A 15,950-nucleotide genomic window follows, 5' to 3' on the forward strand; every position below is an offset into this window, starting at 1 on the left:
GAATAGAACAGCAACAATTTAGTAATTTTTTCTACTACCTGCAGTTTTAGTTATGCTTGCAGTGTAATGTTTTAACCACTAAAAATTACACTAGGATAAGGCACATAGCAACATACATAGCATCTTACCAGAAAAAACATTCTTGGCTGCATGACCTTTCGTGATAGCTTCATCAGCGTTCCCTCTTTCAAAAAGACCTAGTAAATTAAAACAATGAATGCAAAACTTAGCCTTTTGGGGCACATGCCATGCAAATGAACTAAATTTTTTATAACTATTATCATGATTATTATTATTACTACACTAGAAGTGCTGCACAGGTTTTGGGATTCAGAGTTCCCTTTCTGAGAAAAGCTGTTTATCCTTATGTTTCTCCAAAAGTGAGCGTGGATGACTACATTAGTTTTTCATGATGCATGTGAAACTATGAGAAATAAAGGGTTAAGCTTGAGGACAAAAGCCTGCCTGCCTGCAAGGAATCATAATCTAAAAATTCTAAGTTTCTGTCAGATAAACATCTAAAAATCCCCCACACATAAGGAGCACCAGTATTCATTTGACTGCTAGAACCTAATAATGAAGCAAGGGACCAATTTTCTTCTTTGTATATTCCAGCACCAGTCTTTGCTTGAATATCATCTTCACTTTCCCTGCAATCTGCTGAATGCCATGGGACACTTACCCTTCCTGGCTGGACGATCTCATGGTGTCCATTTAAACTATATTGGATCTGCATGAGCTTCTGAAAGTTATCCTAGGAGGGGAAAAAGCAGAAGGTAAGTACTTGCCCTTGCATTCATGATTTATTTTAAGGAACAAAAAAAAACAGAGAAAGAGAGAGAGACGGAGAGAGAGAAAGAGAAAAAGCTTTAATCAATCAGCTTCATATGGCAAAATACTTACTCCCTGCTTCATAATGTCATTGGCATGGTTTGCAACTTCTATAACAACAGCTAAAGCATCTGAAAGATGAAGGAATGATGTTTTGGTTATACAGATCAGTTAGCATTGGTATCATGTAAAGCACAGATACCATACTGCATTTCCACATCATTCCAAGATTGAGGGATGTTATTGTACAGACACTGCATTCAGGAGCACTTCCCAAAAATCCCAGAGTCTTTGGATCACGGTTTAATAAGTATGCCCCAGTAAGTAATTGCTTCAACCAACAGTGTGAATTATTTCTTACAGTTACTCAAAACATAGGCAAAGCTAAATTCCAGTTTCTCACACAACAAATTACTTACTATACTTACAGCAGAAAAGTTAACAACATTTTAACAGAGACTCTCTAGGGACTAAGTTTTTGCCATTTTTACCCAAATGTCATCAGTGCCATTCATAGATGACTACCTAGAAAAATTATATAAATCTTTGTAATTTCTATCTTCTGCCTTTAGTTTTTCTGCCCCTCAAAATAAGTTCAAATTTCTAAATTTTGAACTTGCAATACCAAAAGAAAAATAAATCTCTGGAAAACGTTACCAAATATGAGCAATTTTATTAAGTACTGATATTTAATAACCAGAAAGATCAACTGTGAAAGAGCCTAAGGTGTAAGTGCAAAAAGCAGTTATATAAAATGATTATGTGAACACAGTGAATCTTCAGTCCAAGTCCAAGAATCCATCCCATACAAGGATCTTATCCAAAAACCTGCACTTTACTTAAGTTAGAAAAATGACACTTAACCGAAAGCTGGAACAACTGTTGTGCTGAAATGTAGTCTCTAAAGCATTTAGCACCTTCTGAGTAACTGAATTACAGTCAAGCACTTCAAAGAAAGGAATAAATTTGGTTAAAAGTCCATGGAGAAGCTTACCAAACCAGGTAAACCAAGGCCTTGGGTTTTTCCCCAGCTAATCATTAGAGTATTAGTACTGTAGAATGCATATACTTCCCTTATTGTTGACTCATATTTGGAAAGGAAGTATGTTAAAAGATAGAGCTTTCTGAACTGAAAGGTTCAGAACCTCATGTAACCATATAAGAAACTAAACAGACATGAACAAAAAGCTCCTCCTAAGCTAATTGAAGGAGAATTTTTGTAAAATATTGTCACAAACCAAGGGGATGCAAGCACAGAGTCAAACAGCTAAGATACATATCACATATCAAGGATTTGATCAAAATTTAAGTTGAGATATAGATGTCATGGAACCAAGCAAGCCTGCTGGAATGTAGCTGGTGGTCTCTTTCTAGATAATGCTGGAGCTGCTTCAGGCAAAACCCTCCCCAGCTCCCACCCACAAGAAAGAAGATGAAGGCAAATGTAGCTAAATTCACAAAGACAGGAATGAGCACCTGATTTTCTGTTATTCTTTCCTTCATCTCTCAGTTACTCTACATATTAGAACCTTAAAATTTTACTTATTGACTTCAAGAAAGATTGAAGAATTTTAGAGAAAATTATAAAATTTGCTGGCTAGTGAAGGGAAAGTTCCAGGATCTCAGGACTATTTATACAGCCAAGACTAAATGAATCTAAACAACAACATAAAATAATCTATAGGGTCAACGTCCATAAACAAAGTGCTTTTTGGCAGGGAAGAGCATTCCACTTATACCACTTAGCTGAAGTAATGTATTCAAATAAAGGTCAGCAAGAAGAATTGTGCTATTTGGGTTTTTTTCCAAGAGAACTAATCACAACCAAACCTAGTCTCCCTCTCCATTCCTACTCCCAGGCTCTGCATTGGAATTAAACAATTAAGCAAAGTTTGAAGTAAGATAAGCTTAATTATTACAAGAAAGATCTTGGTGATTAAAGATTAGATTTTCTTTTCTTACCCAAATTCTAAGATGGACTATCAAATATATCAGATGTCAAGTTAACACTTAGGCATTGTTATAACTGAACGTCAGCTTCTATCTTTGATGTAAGAAGGGAGAGAAAAACACTATGAAAGATATAACTACAAAAGCAAGAGAAGCTGGAGAAATCACCAAAAAGTGAACTATATATTTAGATTGCTCTCTTTTCAAGTGGTCAGCTGTTCAACATGCAGTGCAAGTATTATTTTGTTGACAGCTATAAGAAGTGAAAGATGAAATTTTCTATATCTTGAAGACCTCTAAGTTAAATTATTTTTGACTTGTATCTTCAACATACTCAAATATGTCTAAATGTCCTAAGAAATATATTTACTCATATATTTCATGGTATTGTACCAGCAGACAAAGCAAACTTGGCTCAGTGCATTGAAGGTGTTCATTTATTGCAGCTCAACCAATTACATCTGCACAACTCTTCCAAAGGCAATGGACTTGCACAAATGTGACAGGATCTCATGCAAATGAAATGGAAACATCAACTGGGAGCATTTTTTGTACTGCTGAGGCACACTCTGAAGAAGGAAACAGCCTGAATGTGCAGTGCATTGATATGCTTGAATTAAACCACCTTAATCCTGCACTACCATGAAATGTGTGGTCCTGTTCTCTTCATCACCAATGACTTCTCATTTCCTCTGATCTCCTTTCTCCCCACATGCAGGCAAAAACCTGTGTGAGAAACGTGTGTTTGTGCAGCTTCTGACAACTCAAACTGGAGAACTCCTCAGGTTAAATATCACCCATGGCAGCTCCTTCCTCTTGCTCACTTCTGCCACATGGATGCTTTTCCTGGCACAGAGAGGGGAGGAGGCCAGAAGGGCTCACAGCTGGCGAGACCTTTATGCTGCCTATAAAGGTCTGCAGATGCAAGGGACTGTCTCTTTCAATGGCAGTGCCTAAAATACCTGTTTAAACTGCCTGTGGAAGTTCACTCTTATCTCTTGGTTTCAATTCAAGAGTGAGCTGATATGACTGCCAGCTCCAAACTTTTTTGAAGCAAAAGCTTGCAATCTTTTAGTATCTCTGGTGAGAAACTTAGAACTAAATAGAAAACATTTATATTACTGACTTAGCATTTTGCATTTAAAATCTTGAAACATTGGTACATATGCTGTTATTTCTTTAAAGACACATTTACCTTGAGTGTCCCTATAGTCTGCAGATTCTTCTAAAAGATTCTTTAAATAATCTGTATAAAGAAAAAAGAATATAGAGATAGTTTTGTTAAATAAATAAACAACACCAGAAAGTAGTAAGCCCCATCTTTTTCCTGGAAATCTGCTGCTCAGATCTGCAACCTAATTGACAAAGATCTACTATTTTATCTTTTACATCTGTCAAGGTAATAACAAAGTGAAAACTAGCATCTCCATTAAGAAAGTATATCAGCAAAGAGATAGGTTACTGAAACAGTGGTCTTCTCCAGTGAAAAGCGATATATTGTATACATTATTCCAGAAAAAAACAAGCAAGTGAAAAATTAGTATACTTGCAATCATTTACAATTAAGCTGATGTAAAAAACTTTCGAAGATTATAGATATTTGTCTGAACACCAAAACTAGTCTCTAGGAGCTATTAAAAAATAGTCCACTACAGAAGATCTGATGAAGATTAATATTTTTCAGTAATAAAAACAATATACTTCCCTCAATGTTCAAATCGGCATTTTCAGTTTTCAGTGACACTTGTAGTTCAACCACGAGATGGCAACCTCGATCCATTAAAGTCCTGGTAGTTTTAAAATCTATTTTACTTCGCTAAAATTAACTCCAAATGTATGACTACACATGAAGACATCCCCCTCGAGTTTCCATTCCCTGGCTGAATGTCTAGTTCATCAAAAAGTGCAATACTCTGTCAAAGCTTAGTATATATCCTCAGTAAAACATCAATCATGTACTCTGTAATCTTTGAACTTCTTAAAATGAAAAGAAACCAAACCAGAAACATTCCAAGAGATATACAATAGATTGATAAAGTCAACAAATACTGATTTATAATTACCTTTTAAATGAAGTATTAATATTCTGGCAGATCTAATGAAAACTAATTACATGTAATGTAGTAAGCATTCAATTTTAGCTTCTCAGTTGTACAAGCTTCACGTAGGAGTGAAATAATTCAACTCCCATATGCCTGCCCTACCCAAATTCATTCTTTCATTCAAAAAGGATCAGGAGCCAATTGTTCCTGCCTTCATAAGATGTCTTGCTTCATGCGTGCCCCTCAGAGACCATTCAGTGCATTGTAATCCTTTCCTTATGCACAAAATTAAAAGGGAATTATGAAACATGTTTCTGCAGTAGAATTGCCATGAAAAGTGAGAGAACTTGTCACAGTTAATGAAAGCTTTGAAAAAAACAGAACTACAGGAAGAGAAACATTTGGCACGGACATTTTATTGTTGGGCAGAGACCTAAGGGAGGATCCAAGGGAGAAGCATGAAGAGCAGGTTGGGGTGCAGGAAGAGGAACCAGCTGGGAGGCAGGGAGGGAGCTCTGGGAAGCACGGTTGGCTGGGCCATGGGAACACTCAGCTTTCTGCTCTCCTCAGAGTTCTGCTTGATCATTAGCAGGATTTGGTTCACATGTGATCTTTTAAGATAAGTCTGACCTGGACCAAAACTTTGTCTGCTGTACTCCATTAATATTGCATCCTTCATGTCCCTCAAAATCTTGTGCTGTAGTAGCTACCAGCCTTTCCAATGCAGTATTTAGGTGGCCATATATTCAGTTTAAAAAAAAATATTAATCTTTCTTCACCTTGAGTTGTTCTGGTAAGAGGCTTGTATGAGGGGGGGAAAAATTAACAGGAGGTATTTTGAAAGGAACTGGGAAGAGTTCACACCAGGTTTAATTCGGTTTAACCTGTCACAGATACAACACCAGGTGCCCTCTCCTGCCCTTCCTGTGGATGGGTGGCCTCTAAAGTTGGAGCTGTGCCAGAGCACTCTTTGGACTCCCCCATTAAGCCAACAAATTAAAGCTTTACAATTGCAACTTGATGTTCATTGGGGCCAGTACAAAAGATTACAATGGGAATCTCCCAGTAGAAAAAATGAGTCCCTACAGCTCAGAAATAAGACTCCCAAACTACACACTCACCTCTACAGGCTGGGAACAAGGGGTAAGGTGGGTATAATTTCCTCATCTGCAAATGTACAGCTGGCACTCTAAGACACTGTCCCTCGTACACGAAGACATCCAATTTAACATCCAAAGTAATTGCAGTGGAAACATAAAACCAGAGACCCAAGATGGGAACTAATTATTTCTTGGCATATTCATGCTTTATAAGATTTTTCCCAAAACACCATTACTCAAATCCATTTTTGGAGGGTATTTTCAAGCATTTTAAATTAAATAATCAGTGAATAGAAGAGGTAAAATCAAGATTTTTAACATAACAGCATTCATTTAAAATTACATATTTAAAACCAAAGGCAGCCTTTGTCTTACAAAACTGCAGCAGCCAATAAAACAACTGTAAAATCCTGAAAGTGATAAACAGGTAATTTTCATCTTAGTACTCTCTTTATCTGATAAGTGGACCTCAGTTCACAGCTAAAACTCAGCTTCAGAGAGGCATCAGAACAGATATTTTTAGTCTCTTCTGTGAATACACACTGGAAATTCTGTGCTTACAAGAGCCTTCTGGAGGTACTGGCATAAACTATACAGACAAGCTGATTTCACAGACATGAAAAATGTTGCAGTAAAATTTTTGCAAAAGTATTCCTAGATGAAATAAATACAGAAGTCAGATACTAAGGTGAAATGGCATTTAATGTCTTTGCAAAAAAAAAAAAAAATCTCCTTTGAAATAAGCTTTTGTTGTTCAGACTAGAAAGACCTTAATTATACCTTCAGAAATTCTTAATTCTGCTGGACACTCCAAAGCACAGCAAAAATAAACATAAAAGCACACTAGTACTGTTTTTGTGATGAAAATTTCTGTATGCCTACTTCTACCTGACAGCAGCCCCCAGTTCTTTCTTCCCACTTGCTGGGGGAAGTGGCTATCACTTCTTCTGCTTAAAATTATCTTCTGCGTCATTAACTACTTTTTGTCTTGGGCTGTCTAAAGTAATGGATTTAAACTCAAAGCAATTGTTCCACTACATGTAATTGGCCTTGAGTCTGACAACTCTATTTCCAACCTGCAAAGCTGCAGAGTGCAAAAAGGCTAATTTTTCATCCCACTCATCCTCCCCTCACTATAACCCAGTCAAGGATAATAAAAGGCACTCTCTGCCAACCTTATGCTGAGAAAAAGAGGAGAGAGGCTTATCCTATGACAATCAAGAGCCTGTTCATATTGCACAGTCTCAAGTAATCTACTCAAATTAGAGGGAGAAGAGAATCACCTCTTTCATTTCTCTCAGAAATCAGAGGCCTCTGATTAGACTCCCCCATAAGGCATCTAATATTTACTGTACAGCAGTCAGGGCCACTATGTGAAGAAGTGGAGGTCCACTTACTGGACTGGAGAAGCTGTATAATTAAGCAGAAACAGTGCTAAACTGTTCATCTCCTTGGCTTATTTATGAGTCCACCTGCTCCTGCTTTTGTTAGCACAAAAGTAACTCCACTTCAAAGCACCGCAACAATCTTGTGATGTGACCGAGTAGCAGCAGGTTACCAGTACAAAGCTGTCCCACTGACACAGAACATCTAAATAGGAAGAAATCCCTGCTGACTCAGGCCTGACAGCTTCATTTCCTGGATTATTTTCATTCTGCTGCTCTTGCCCTCCTCCCCACAGATCCCCCCCAGCTCCGGCCTAGGCAGCTGCTCCGTGGCTGCATCTCACCCACTGCAACAAAAGATACAAATGTTTTGCACGTCCTCCAGATGTTCATATAGCACAAGCTTAGAGAGGCATTGCTCACTATTACACAGAAGGTAACTAAGCAGATGGGTGATCCACAGAGACAGGGAAGAGTCAGAACTCAAGGGCAGCATACATGCACGAAAGACTGAACAGGCTGAAAACAAAACGGATCCAAAACATCACTCTCCAGCTCCAGCATAAATAAATTCTTGGCCTGATCTATTTTATTGTTCCCATAGAACAAGAGAAAATTATGTTTCTAAATTTGCCACCAGTATGGCAATCCCATTCCTTTCAGCAGCATTTGCAGGTGTATTTAAAGCTGGGCAGCCACAGTAAGGTCTGCAGATCAGGGACCCCCACAATAACCCCCATCAGCACAGGATGAGGCTTTCTTCAGGTCTAAAACACTCTGTCCCAGCCACAATGACAGCTCATCATCACAAGGAATTCCCCTTCAACATCTGAGCTTTGTTTCAGTGCCATCCATCCCTCTGCTGTGTATATTGACAATGGCATTTGGTCCATCCTGATCCCCTATTCAACCAAACTCCATTTCAATTAAAACCTGACAACTTACCCAAAGCTCCGCTGATTTTGAAGTGTTTAACAAACTATACCATGTCCTAAGTGAGTATCCCTTTAAAATAAAGCAAGTTCCCCAATGCCTTTTATGGGTTGATTTTATCAATTAAGTATCATTAAGGTTTTTCCCTATAAAGTATTCCATTTAATAAGAGTTCTCCCCCTTTTTTCAACACCTTGAGTTTAACGAGATGATTAAAATGAAAAAAGTCAGTGTTAAGAATTTGGAAACTGCTCTATAACACTTAAATCTGAATCTGCCACAGCATCACTAGTCTAAGTACATGCTGGGGAAATGCCAATGAGCTGCTCCAGAGCCAAAAAAAAAGGTCATGGAGCATTTTATTTTGCAGTTACTACATAAACAGAGGTTATTTTTAAATTGCTCATCAAGAAGCAATGGCTCTCAAAAACAATGCCTTAAGTATTTCCAAATCCTTACAGGAGCCATCCCCCTCTTACAACAAACACATCTCAAAATACTTCACAAAGGAGGCCTCTGTCAGTGCCCTCCCTTTACAGACAGAAAACCCCACTGCATCATGGAGATCACTCGCTCAAGGCCACCCAAACACGCCAGTGCCAGCACAGAGTACAGAGCCCAGACTTCATAGCTACAAATCAGCTCCTCAGCTGGCTCTGGTAGCAAGTCTTAAGCACTTACTGGTGTGCACTAAAAACATGTGTTTTGCCTTTAAAAGAGAATGGATTTTACAGACAAAATACCTGGGTGGGGAAGAAATGGAGAAGCAGCTCACAAAAGTTCACGGTTGCATAGATATCTTTCTTCTCATTGCTCCAATTTTCCATACAGCCTTTTTTATTTGTTAAACCCCCATCACCCCAAAAAAACAAAAAAGCAAAACCCAAAGCAGAACAGGAGCATTTTAACCCTTTGAGGAAGTTACAGGCTTCTATTACCACAGATTCTAGCAAAAACTATCACAGGTTTCATGTTTTCTATGTATTGTTGAATCTACCATCAGAACACATTACAGTGCTGTAAACATTAGGACTTTGCTTGTGTATCTTACCACAATCAATATTAGCAAGAAAAGCCTCTAAACCCATGCAATGTTTTAAGAAGAGCCTCACATACTGTGACATGTTTTAAAAAAGCCTCATATATGTGAAGTCAGACAAACACACTTTACAGATGGATACAACTGTCTGAAAACAGGTGTCCTGGGGCATGTGAAGACTGGCTTCTGAAGCCTGCAAAAAGCTTGACTGTACCTGTCAACAGAAGCCTGTACTGGGGAATCCTCTGAACTGGCTTGAGCAGATAGTGCTTGAGGGCCAGACTAGCACAGCGGGGGCTCATCTGAAAGAAACACCCAAAATAAATAACAATTCCACAGCAGTCAAAGGTTCCAGCAAAAGAAAACATGCCTCCAACAACTACTGATTATACTGGATAAGCTTTTTATCTTTGAAAAGTGATACTGCCACAGTGTTAAGCATCACGCTACAGAGCAAGCATTTCCATGTGGAAGACTGCATGCAGAATTACTCATGCATGAAAGACACTAGTAAGCACTCATATTCTATAGATTCAAAACAGGTGCTTTGACCTAGGAGGAAGAGAGGTGAAGCTTCCCAGAAATAAAGGAAACAGGATAGCAAGGGCAACATGCTCCTTTGTGATCGCTGTCAGTGTTCATTAGGCAAAAAAGTAGAGAAGACAGGAGTGCTCACTGCAGGAGTTTTAATTAATCCACACCTCTAAAGACAGCACAGAATTAAAAGATCCATGCTTCAAAAATGCTAATTATCTTGAGTTTGCATTCAAAAACATCCAAATCTGCAACACTGCAGAATTCAAAAGGCTTCTTGTCTTCTTCCTGTCTTAAGCCTAGACTGCTGAAAAAAAACCCCCCATCACCAAAACACAAACAAATTAAGGACAGTTTCTAAAGCCCAGTGAAGGATCACAACTCCTAAAAAGGCACAAAACAGGTTATATTTTAAAAAAGAATACAATACCTCGAAGTCTTTGACTACTGATGCAAATCCTGCATTCTTCTTACACTGTTCATCTAATAATGCAACATTTTTATCAAATTCTTTGATGTAAGTTGAATACATCTTTAGGTAGGGACCCTTTTTAACAAATATGTCAGCAATTCTTTGATGCTCAAGCCTAGAAATGAACATCAAAAAAGATGCAATTAGAGCTAAAAATAGCATACATCTTAACCCTACAGCAAAACATCTCTCTTTTTCAGAGTAAGATATGCTAGTTTATGCTCTGAACAAAAAGCTTACAGCAGATAGGTTCCCATCTCAGTTGCTATTCTGAAACACCTTCCTAGGCACACGTCAACACACTAGTGTTAGATGACAACCACTTCATATACTTTTTTTTTAAGTCTTTTAAAAAGGGTCTTGAACTGTTTGAACACTTTAGTTCAAGGTGAGCAAAGTCCTTACCCATTGCAGTGCCTTTGTCAGTGAGTTTTGTACAGCTCCACCCACCAGTGGTAACTGAGAATGATCTTCAAAAGGATTGTGGCTGTCAATCAGCGCTGTGCCTGATAAGTAGATCTAAACTACCTCTAAAATGCAAACCAGTCTTCAGAACAGCCTCCTTTTTCCCTAATGAAATCAGTGCACTTATCATACTCATGCAGGGGCCAGAAATTTCAATTCAAAATGAAATTTCAAATAAAACTGTGTTTGCTACAAAAACGTATTGACATGCCTTCTGGACCTTTTGGGACGCATCTAATGGCACAAAAACACATCTAAATGAAAAATAATCTCCTATACTTTCAAAGTACATTCTGACATTTAGGAAGGTACATGAAACACAAACAAGAGTCAAACCATTATCACAGTCACATAAAGCCCCCAGATAAATTTCAACATCAAAGGAGTGGAATCCCTTTATTGATAGTCACCAGTGAGACAATCGCTCCTCCAATTCCCTCAGGAGGTCCCGATTGAGTTCGTAGAGCTGAGGTAGGTAGTAGAGGATCTGGTTCAGGATTCTGTCCTCAATCACTGGCTTCCCCAGCTGCCTGGAGGCATGAGCCACAGCATCCCTGAAATCCTGCCAAGCACAAAGAGCACAGAAACCCCCCTTGCCATGAGTGAACAGCCTTCAAAGCACCAACACTGAGTGTGCAAAGGAGTTCTCATCACAGGCATTCCAGGCACTGCTCCCTGTTACCCAAGGCAAGGCAGGTACCATCTGGGTTGTTTTCCTGCAGCTTCCATTTACTCCCCTGGGACTGCCTTAATCCTTTTGGTTTGACACTGAAACTTTACTTTTTTGGTCCTGTATGCATAATATAGAAGTTGTTCATTATTTTTACAACAAGCCCTTAAGAAATGTGTTAGAATTACTTATGATGACACTAAGGTGGGCTAAACCAGGCTTGTGTCTGCAAGGTTACTGTCAGCCTAGAGTGTCTTCTGGCAAATATGTAAGTCAAAAAATAAAATTTTATATCAGCTAATACAATCATAGTATCTTAAAAACCATCCTAGTGTACATAACTCATCTGCAAATGCCATTTTGGAGGGAAAAACCTAGGGTAAAAAAAATTACTATATGTAGCAGTTCTTCTATATACAGGGAAATTAACATCTAACAAAAAGATACCGTGACAACATGGGAATCACAAGATTTCAAATGTTGGCAATGATCAAAGCCAACACTGACTGGTACCTTTGAGACATCTACAAGGGAGGAGGATCCTACTTACTCTTGAAGGATCTTACAGCATTTTTATGCTATAACCAGCTCCCAACAGGACACAGCTGAGGCTCATTGGTCCTCATTAAACTACTCAAAATTAAAATCTTGATCCCACACAAATCAGCATTGCCAAGATTGAAACTCAGTATCCATTACTCAGGGTATATTTCCTATTCACAAGCAATTAAATCTTTCAAAAAGTTCAGCAATCTAGCATTTTACTTGAAAAACAACACTGTCTTAACTGACAAAAAACAAAATATAAATTACGTAGTGTTACATAGTACTGTGTCTCACTTAAATTTGGGCAAAAAGAGAATTAAACAGCTCTTTCGGAGTTTGTGATTAGAGAAACCTAATATCACATGCATGATCTGCAGGTATCTTGAAAAAAGTAACCAACAAAATGTTCTAAACACTGTAATAAGTTATATTTTAAATGCGAATGTGGTCCTGAATGCCTGTCTTTGGAAACCTGTAGGGTCCTCACTTTGAGGAAAAAAATAAATTAATCCCCCTTTTCCCCCTCCCTAGGTCTACCACTACAGCTCTTATTAGCTATCCCATCAGTCCAGCATCTGGCACTATTTAGGGTCTTTCAAACCGAAGCCTCAACTTTCCCCTGCTCTCCCTGTTCATTACGTCAGCTCTGGCAACGTGAGCCCCAGACACGCTTTCTTGCTTTCTGACCCTCTGGGTCACAAAGGCTGTGACTGGGCACTTCTGACAAGAAACTGAAACGAGATACAGGGCACTGCCTGTAACTGGGGAAGGCTGAGAACTAAATGCAAGGGAGTTAAAAAACAGATGGCGTTATTCATATGGAAATGTTCTGGTCTACATCCTCTGTGCAGACTAGTGACACATAGGTTAACTACCAGCTGCATCTTATAGGTTTTTCTGACCCTGGGGCATTGCTTAACACTGAAATGATACATGGAATTACAATGGCAAAAGCTCAAATGAGGCATTCTGGAGAGCTTCATGCAAAATGCATCATCATATTATGATAATATTCTTCCCCCACCCCCAATTGTATGCACACACAATGTGCTGTATGTATTTTGCCATAGGATGAGGCAAGAATTTGGTTTGAAAGTCATAAGGCGACTTGCACTTTTTTGATGAAAAGCAAAGCAGCTTTGTCTGTACTGTAATCAGCAACCCAGGCTTCCCCCTCACCAAACAACAAAAGGAGAGCAGGGAGCCAGGTTTAGGCACCACTAGATAACACAGGAACTTCAGCTGTAGTTAAGAGCATTTATTTAACTTCCAGATACAGCATTCAAAGAGTCTGCAGGGCGTTCTCCAAATACAGATTGGGTTTTTAACTAGCTTGACCCAAAGTCCATCAGCTTCATTATGGTTTATAGATTATGCCATGAAAGGCTCTATCATTGAAACAGCCGTCCAAAACTTTACTTCATCACCCCCTATATCCCCTTCCACAACTGAGTAAACTGAGGAAGTGCTGCAGAGAGAGGAAATGCAGGGAAAAAAGATAATGTGAACCTTTCAAATTTCAAAAGCCTGCAAAACAACAAGAGATAAATTGCAATGCTCTTTTTTAATATTTTTTAAAATTATCTTCATTACTGACTATGCATTTGTCACTGTAATCATATTAAGATTTATTTTTAACCTGGCAGTGGGTGTGAAGTAACTGTCATGCCAAGTTCATCTTGAGATAAACTCAAGAGCTGAATGCAGAGAGCACATGCCTGGGGATTGGGGGTGGGAAAAGAAAAACAAATGTAACAAGGCTGGAATTACCAGTGTTTACACTTGAAGGTACTGGCCTTCCGAGAAAGTAATTTCATATCCAAAAGGACAAAACATAGATCAGGTCTGTCTTAATTACCAGATGTAAAATAGCTAATTTACAAACTAAACCCTGACATTTCACCCCAAGGGGTGGAAAGTGTTCAGATGACAACTTTTAGTGCAAGTAGGTGAATGGCTTAGAAATTAGAAACTGCAGTAAAAGTAATTTAAAGTACCAGCACCTAGCTCCCTCTAAATCTAAATTGGTTCACTGCTAAATAAAAGCAGAATTGCTCTTGCAAATAATATATATATTGCTCTGATATCTGTACACGCCTGCATGACGTGATTTATATTACAAACATATTTAGCACGTTGTCCTATATAAAACTGCTGAAGAGCACTGCTTTCATCAGCCTGTTCAAAGGCAATCACCTAGGCTGTCCTAGAAATCATTCTGTTTGAAGCAATGCAGCAATCCACTACAAGAGAATGCTAAAGACAGATTTTCTAATTAAAAATGTATCTTTCAAATACTGAAATCTTACTCATCAAAAAAAAACCTAAAAAAGAAAAAACAAATCCAAAAACCAACTTGCCACACTTTGAAATTAATGTACTTATTTCACTGGAAAACATTAGCAACTCTAGACGTGGTTCATATGCTGCATGACAAAACCCAAAATATTATGCTAGTTATAATTAATCACCCCAGCTTTTTACCAGGAATTTTTTTTTCCCTTTCAGAAGTGGGGAGGCTACTGTACATTTTCTGAAATGCTGGTTTACAGTTTCTAGTTTTACATTATATTCTGGTCCAATAATAATCTTTTTATATAACTTTTTACTGATTAGGTAATTGTAATTGTTTTCACGCATCTCCTTCAAGAGGACAGCACACACTGCCATCCTTGGAAAGAACTTTCTTTCCAAACCAGAAGTAGTTTTATTCTATGCTAGGCTAAGACAGCCTCCCACTGGGTACTTATCCACATGAAAATCTACTCTAGGCACATTAAAGGCTTCTGAGCACATACTGTTGCTGAATTGTTGTCTGATAAAACACTTCCAACTTGAAAATCTGTAAGAAATTCTGTTTATCCTGTTAGTGTACACCCCCCTTATAGCTGCGGAGTTTTTAGCAATATTTGAGGAGGTTACCATCATCACTGCTTTTGTTCCCTCACACCACTCCTTCAATCCAACCTCCTTAAACAACCAAAAGGCTGTGATATCTGATAATCCTGATCCTGTTCTGAATCACCTGCAATCAGCCCAGGCACTTCCCCTCTGCAAAGACCTGACTCACAATCCTTCAGTTCTTCCCATCAGAGGATTCCCAGCCTGCAATGATCTGCCCGTGTCAGTCTAAGGAGCAAAGGACAATTTTAGTTGTAAATCAAAAGAGATACTGAGCAGACTAAAACCTTGCTCAGCTGCTGACTGGGTCAAATGCACCTTCAGGTACCTAACAGCTGAATGAAGATCATTTCAAATGGGTGAAATTAAAACTTCTTGCCAATTTAATAGGAAGAGAAAGTATTACATAACTAAACATAGTCATGGATTCTATCCCTCAACGCTTCAACCAATATTCATCTTAGATCTGTTCTCCCAGAACACACCATCAGCAAAATAAAAAAAAAAAACCACAAAACAGGAACACCGAAGAACAACACCCCAGCTAAATACACCTGCAGATAGCTCAAAGATCAGTTTAATTTAAGGGAAAAAAGCATGTTTGCATTTGGGTGCTTTTCAAGGAATACACACACATACAGACATCCTATGGCGAAGGAGGAGGGCAGAGGAGGAAGTTTCACAACAGCCAGGCTGCTAGATGTGACAACTGTAAACATGACTGCTTAGCAATACAGCTACAGAAGATTTCACAAATAGATTATTTAAAATATAAATAGGCACTCCTAGCTAGAGTCAGACTATTAGCCATAAACTGCGAAGTTAAACTACAGCAACTATAGTTAATCAAAACTATGACTCAGTGTGGATCATATTTTTCAAACATATGCCATTACTTTCAGAAAGCTGCCACACAATTCCACATCTTTTGTCTCAGGTAATAAAATCATTTATAAGCCCTTAACAAAACAATGTATTTGATTTTTTTACAATAAACAATGATTTGACTGTGGCATATTCCCAGAATGCTATTTCAGGCAATAGGCTGGGTAGTAGAACAATACTTCCTTCTAAACTAAAAC

At 38.4% G+C, this 15,950-nt stretch overlaps 1 protein-coding gene across 2 annotated transcripts in view; it reads right to left on the reverse strand.

The window, feature by feature from the left end:
• The window catches only part of FGD6 (FYVE, RhoGEF and PH domain containing 6), a 78,005-nt gene that overhangs the window by 20,784 nt on the left and 41,271 nt on the right, over positions 1 to 15,950 (reverse strand). For both annotated transcript variants that reach the window (XM_064702082.1, XM_064702083.1), the window contains exons 6-12: positions 11,162 to 11,313; positions 10,245 to 10,401; positions 9,495 to 9,582; positions 3,977 to 4,027; positions 904 to 962; positions 683 to 754; positions 129 to 197 (exon numbers count right to left, since the gene is read on the reverse strand). In XM_064702082.1, coding sequence (XP_064558152.1) covers positions 129 to 197; positions 683 to 754; positions 904 to 962; positions 3,977 to 4,027; positions 9,495 to 9,582; positions 10,245 to 10,401; positions 11,162 to 11,313 — 648 coding nt within the window. The remainder of the gene's footprint in view (positions 1 to 128; positions 198 to 682; positions 755 to 903; positions 963 to 3,976; positions 4,028 to 9,494; positions 9,583 to 10,244; positions 10,402 to 11,161; positions 11,314 to 15,950) is intronic.

The sequence above is a fragment of the Zonotrichia leucophrys genome, chromosome 1A, assembly GCF_028769735.1.
Source record: "Zonotrichia leucophrys gambelii isolate GWCS_2022_RI chromosome 1A, RI_Zleu_2.0, whole genome shotgun sequence".
NCBI lineage: Eukaryota > Metazoa > Chordata > Aves > Passeriformes > Passerellidae > Zonotrichia > Zonotrichia leucophrys.